The sequence below is a fragment of the Diplotaxodon limnothrissa genome, linkage group LG3 (assembly GCF_057381915.1).
Source record: "Diplotaxodon limnothrissa isolate DT_005_m linkage group LG3, D_limnothrissa_male_GT1.1, whole genome shotgun sequence".
Taxonomy (NCBI): Eukaryota; Metazoa; Chordata; class Actinopteri; order Cichliformes; family Cichlidae; genus Diplotaxodon; species Diplotaxodon limnothrissa.
The window spans coordinates 48,236,743-48,242,099 of NC_140598.1; the positions used below are offsets into that span (position 1 = coordinate 48,236,743).

Below are 5,357 nucleotides of genomic sequence, written 5' to 3' on the forward strand. Positions count from 1 at the left end.
GACGCATCCCCCTCTCCTGCTAATGGATCCCAGCAGTTATTGAATAAATCATCCTGCGTCGTGTCCGTCTCTTGCTCTTATTCGCTTTCTCGATTCCCTTTCCTTTCTCTCCTTTCGCTTTTCATTACTGCTTCCTTTCATCATTTCAGTCTCTTAACCTTCTCTTCTTTTCTTGTCCCCCAAATTCGCGTTGCCCATTTTCTCCGTCGCTCTCCCTCGAACCTGATGCTCATATTTGCTTTCTCCTTACACCTCCATCTGCTCTCGTTCCCGCCACCCTCCTGCTCTCTGTTTTTGCTTAAGTTCTCACTCGCCGTCTCTTTTTCCCTCTGCTTCCCACAGATGTGGAAGAAGAAGATATTCCTGGTCATCATTGCCATCAGTACCATCAGTCTTCTGCTGCACCATGGGGGTCACTTGACCTGGTGAGTGACCCACGATATGAAAACACATTAAATATCCGTTATTCTTCTATAAATCCATATGGTCCTTGTTACAGTGAAAAATCCTGACAGTCGTTGTGCCACACTTTTGCCTCATAGGCAAATTAATAGAGAGGGGCTTATTATTAAAGTCAAGCATAGAAACCTTGAGCGCCTAAGCACCGCCATGCTGGTCGAGGGACCAATTATAACAGTAGAGTGCTGTAGACTTTTGACAGCCCAGCATTTTGCTCTCTTCAACTTCCTATTCTCAACGTCTTTATCGTCTCACTTCACTGAACGCTCTTGTTTCCACATCCCACCTCTTATCATTGACTCTGCAGTGAGCACTGCATTCTTTATGTTACTTTATTCAGTGATATGTACCAAACACCTCAGATTTTAGGAGAATTTAGAACTGGTATCCTGCAGTGCTTACAGCAAATGCATTAACTGCACATGTCAGCTGTTTTCCACCACATCCCAGAAGTTGAAGTGCATAATTTCAACTTTAATTTAGTGGGTTGAACAATTGCATAAAAATGTGAGGATCTAAAGCATTTCTTTTAACATAATCTCTTCATATCAGTGGGTCAAAAGTAATTGGACAAATTAAATAACTGAAAATAAGATGTTCATTTCTAATACCTGGTTGAAAACCCTTTGATGGCAAGGACAGTCTGAAGGTTTGAACTCATGGACATCACCAGGTTTCCTCCTTTTTAATGCTTTAATCCTTTTTAATGCCCGGCCTTTACTGCAGAGCAGTCTTTCAGTTGCTGTTTGCTTGTGGACCCTTCTGACCGAAGTTTAGTCTTCAACAGTGAAATGCATGCTCAGCTGGGTTAAGATCAGGTAACTGACTTGGCCATTCAAGACTATTCCACTTCATCCACATCATCAATAAATACTAGTGCCTAGTGCCACTGGCCCAAGCCAGCATACTCCCTCTGCCATGTTTTGCAGATGATGTGCTATGCTTTGGATCATGAGCCGTTCCACGCCTTCTCCATACTTTTTTCTTGGCATCATTCTGATAGATGTTGATCTTGGTTTCATCTGTCCAAAGAATATTTTTGTGCTGGCTTTCTTAGATATTTTTTTAAGCAAAGTCCAATCTAGCCTTTCTATTCTTGGGGCTTATGAGTGACTTGCACCTTGCATTGCAGTCTTTCACGCAGTGTTGTTCACTTGGTTGGCTGTTGTGAAGCTGTTTCTCTTCACCATGCAAATGATTCTACGATCATCCACCAAAGCTGTCTTCATGGACGTCCAGGTCTTTTTGCATCGCTGAGTTCACCAGTGCTTTCTTTCTTTCTTTCTTTCTTTCTTTGGATGGACCAAACTGTAGACTTTGCCACTCCTAATATCGTAGCACTTCTTCGGAAAGGCTTTTTTCTGCTTTAACAGTTTAAGGATAGCTTGTTTCACCTGCATGGAGAGCTCCTTTGACTGCATGTTGTCTGTTCACAGCAAAATCTTCCAAATGCAAGAACCGCACCTTAAATAAAGTCCAGGTCTTTTATCTGCTAAAATTGATTATGACATAACAAAGGAACTGCCCACAGCTACTGATGAAACAGCCTTTGAGTTAATTGTCCAATTATTTTTGGTCCCTTTAAAAAGAGTTTGACCGCAAAAAAAAAACTAAACTTGTGTCCTTGTCCAAATATATATGGACCTAACTGTATGTATATAGTATGAACGTCTTCATTAAAAAATGATAAACATTTGCCACCAAGATCTTTTGATAAAGTTCATGAATAATTCTGCCAATAAAAACTTAATGTACATGACACTTTGAAAAGTAATAATTCGTACTATCATCTGTGTGTTCCCTGAATGTCAGTCCACTATACAATAAAAACAGACACACTGTATATTATATCATATATTGCATTTCTGGCCTCCTCTCCTCTCGCGGCTATATCTTTCTACCTTTCCCTTCAGTCCCATTTATGGTTACTATTTTTGCCTTCCCGTTGTGTTGCTTCTGTTCTGTACAACACATTAGTTTCTTCCATTATCTGTGTGCAGCTTTGTCTCTAATGTCACCATTTTATCCAGAACAGCTGCTCTTTGTGCTGTTTAAGCTAATGCAGCTTTAAGTAAACTGTTGTTGTTTTTTGCCACCAGGACCATGGATGCCTTCCACCTCGGTTGTCCAGCCCTGCACTCTCACCCTTACTCCGGCCTGAAGCCTAAGCACAGTAACGTGGTTTTCCTGAAAACCCACAAAACAGCCAGCAGCACCATGCAGAATCTGCTCTTCCGCTTTGCAGAGCGCAACAACCTGACGGTGGCGTTACCCATACAGGCCTGCGGTCACCAGTTCTGCTACCCGCGATCCTTCACAACTCACTCTGTGCATCAGCACACGCTACCGCCAAACATCGTCACCAACCACATGCGCTTCAATAAGGCTGAGCTGAAACGACTGATGCCAAATGATACGATATACGTCACGATCCTGAGAGAGCCTGGCTCCATGTTTGAGTCCTTGTTCAGTTACTATAACCAGTACTGTCAGAGTTTCAAGAGGGTCCCTAATGGTTCACTGGAAGCTTTCTTAGATGAACCCTGGCGCTACTACAAACCAGAGGAGAACTACTCCATATATGCACGTAACACCTTGACCTACGACTTGGGCGGAGACAAAGATCGCCCAGCGAAAGATGTCTCTTATGCAAAAGCTTTTGTAGCACAGGTGGAGCGAGTGTTCTCGCTGGTGATGATCTCTGAGTACTTTGATGAATCTCTGGTTCTACTTCGACACCTCCTTTCCTGGGATCTGGATGACATTTTGTATGTTAAGCTCAACATGCGGACGCCAAGTTCCAAGCAGGGCCTGACTGATGATCTTCGCAAAAAGATCCGTGCCTGGAATTCCTTAGATGCCCAGCTCTATGATCACTTTAACGCCTCACTGTGGCGTCAAATCTCTGCTGTGGGTCCAGCCTGTGTGGCGAGGGAGGTGCGCCTCCTTCGTGAGGCCCAGGAGAAGCTGATGAAAAGGTGTTTCGGTGAAGGCATGCCGCTTGTTCGTTCAGCTGCTGAAATCAAAAACAAGGAGCTCCGCCCCTGGCAGCCTAGCGGCAAAGTTGACATAGTCGGTTATGACCTCCCTGTAAATATTACCCAAAGCTTCTCGAGCCAGGACCAGGAGCTCTGCCTGAGGCTCATCATGCCGGAAGTCCAGTACACAAAGATGCTCCTACGTTCCCAGTTACTGCGGTACCGTCTGACCTCTCAGGCTCGGCCTCAGCAGCAGTCACACTCCTTCCAGCAGCCTGTACGCACAACCCTGCTTAGACATCCAGCCCACCGCAGCCAGCCACCAGTGCCTGCTGCTGCAACCCCTGCCTCAGGAACTGGAATCAACTCAAAGACTGCTGCAGGAACTCGAGGTCGGACAAATAAGCAAGGGACAAAACCCTCACAAACTCAGTCCTCATAGACTGGAAAACTCCTCATAGACTTGAAAATTATCCGAGTGCCCAACAAACTGCATTGTTTAACTCATCGTGACCCATGAGACTACGATTGTTGGCTGGTCTGGGGTTTTTGGGGGAATAAGGCTATCCTTGAGAAATGTCTGGGTTTATCTTGAATTAGAGTATCCCCTCTTCCTTCTATGTGTGTTTGGTTTGACATGAAAATAAATTAGGAAAAAGGGGATTGGACATACTTGGACTTGAATTTTAATCTTTCTCCTTTCCGATCCATCAGACCTTATCAGGGTGGGAAGGCACAAAAGCTGGAGGAACACTGGGAGGGAAGTTTAACCCAGCTGTACGCCTCTGCAGCCCTGACTGCAGTGGATATGAGAGGGTTTCGGATGAAAGTGGTTCTTTGAAGGAAATCTGTTTCATGCGACTGGGAGTCAATAGAGAAGTGGCGATATCGGGTCTATTGTGCAGCACAGAGTGTGCTTTGTGTGTATCACACTGGGATAGTATCATGTTACTTGTGTTTGTTCTCCGTTTCTCAAGCTCTCATTCGCTCTCTCTCTTTCCTAACATATGCCACTTAAAGTCCTTGAGGAGACATAATGACATAAAGGGATCGGCTGTCAGGCCTCCGAAGAGCCTCCTAAGAGGCCAGACAGACACTGAGATCAACTCACAACCATTAACGTGACAGCACAAAACAACTCTTCCTTCTTTGGCCTTTTTTTTCTTACTGACTCTAGAGTTGAAATCAGTGAAGGGACGGGGGGATAAAAAGGCCAGTGAGATGGAGACCTTATCCTGAGGGTAAGCCTAAAAACTGCTGGATACTCAATTTGGCCATACAAGTCCCACAGAGACTGAGCACATGTATGAAGCCTGTGTCTCGTCAGCTTTTTGACCTCCCTTTCTTCCTTCTAAGGTCCTTCTCTGCCTTCACCACCCTGTCAATACTGCTGTTGCCCTCTGGGCAGGCTCTCCATCCACCAAGAAGCACTAACATCTTTTTTTCTCCAACCCCTGGTACTTCATCGAACAGCCAGACAAGATCACACCTCACCTTGTGGAGACTCTGTTAAGGTGATGCTTCTGGATGTGGGGATTTACTGTACAGCTTGGGCGTTATTGCAATAAGATCTCCAGGCCCTTCGCCCTGAATATGAAAGGCATGGATTTAATAACCTACCAGCAACCCTGTGCCGCATATACAATAATTAAACACACTGGCACAAATAAAAACATCAAACTCCTTGATGGGACAAAGACTTGAAGCCTGTGGATCGTGGCGCTTGAATATTTAATCATCTCCTCTCACAGGCCGCCTATGGCCCGGGTTCTAGGGTTACACGGCTGTACGTTGTCATTAAGGACATGTTCAACCAGGTGAAAGCTGCTCAATCCGAACCCTGAAGCACAGAAAGACAAAGGGAGAGCGTTAATGCACGATCCTTAAAGCTTCTTAAGGCAGCTGGGCCGACTGGGGTCT

At 45.0% G+C, this 5,357-nt stretch overlaps 1 protein-coding gene across 1 annotated transcript; it reads left to right on the forward strand.

Moving 5' to 3' along the window:
- The first annotated feature begins 342 nt into the window (after positions 1-342).
- On the forward strand, positions 343-3,879 carry gal3st3 (galactose-3-O-sulfotransferase 3). Its single transcript, XM_085350749.1, has 2 exons — positions 343-425; positions 2,559-3,879. The coding sequence occupies exons 1-2, from the start codon at positions 343-345 to the stop codon at positions 3,877-3,879; spliced, it is 1,404 nt and encodes a 467-aa protein (XP_085206875.1).
- Positions 3,880-5,357: the final 1,478 nt, after the last annotated feature.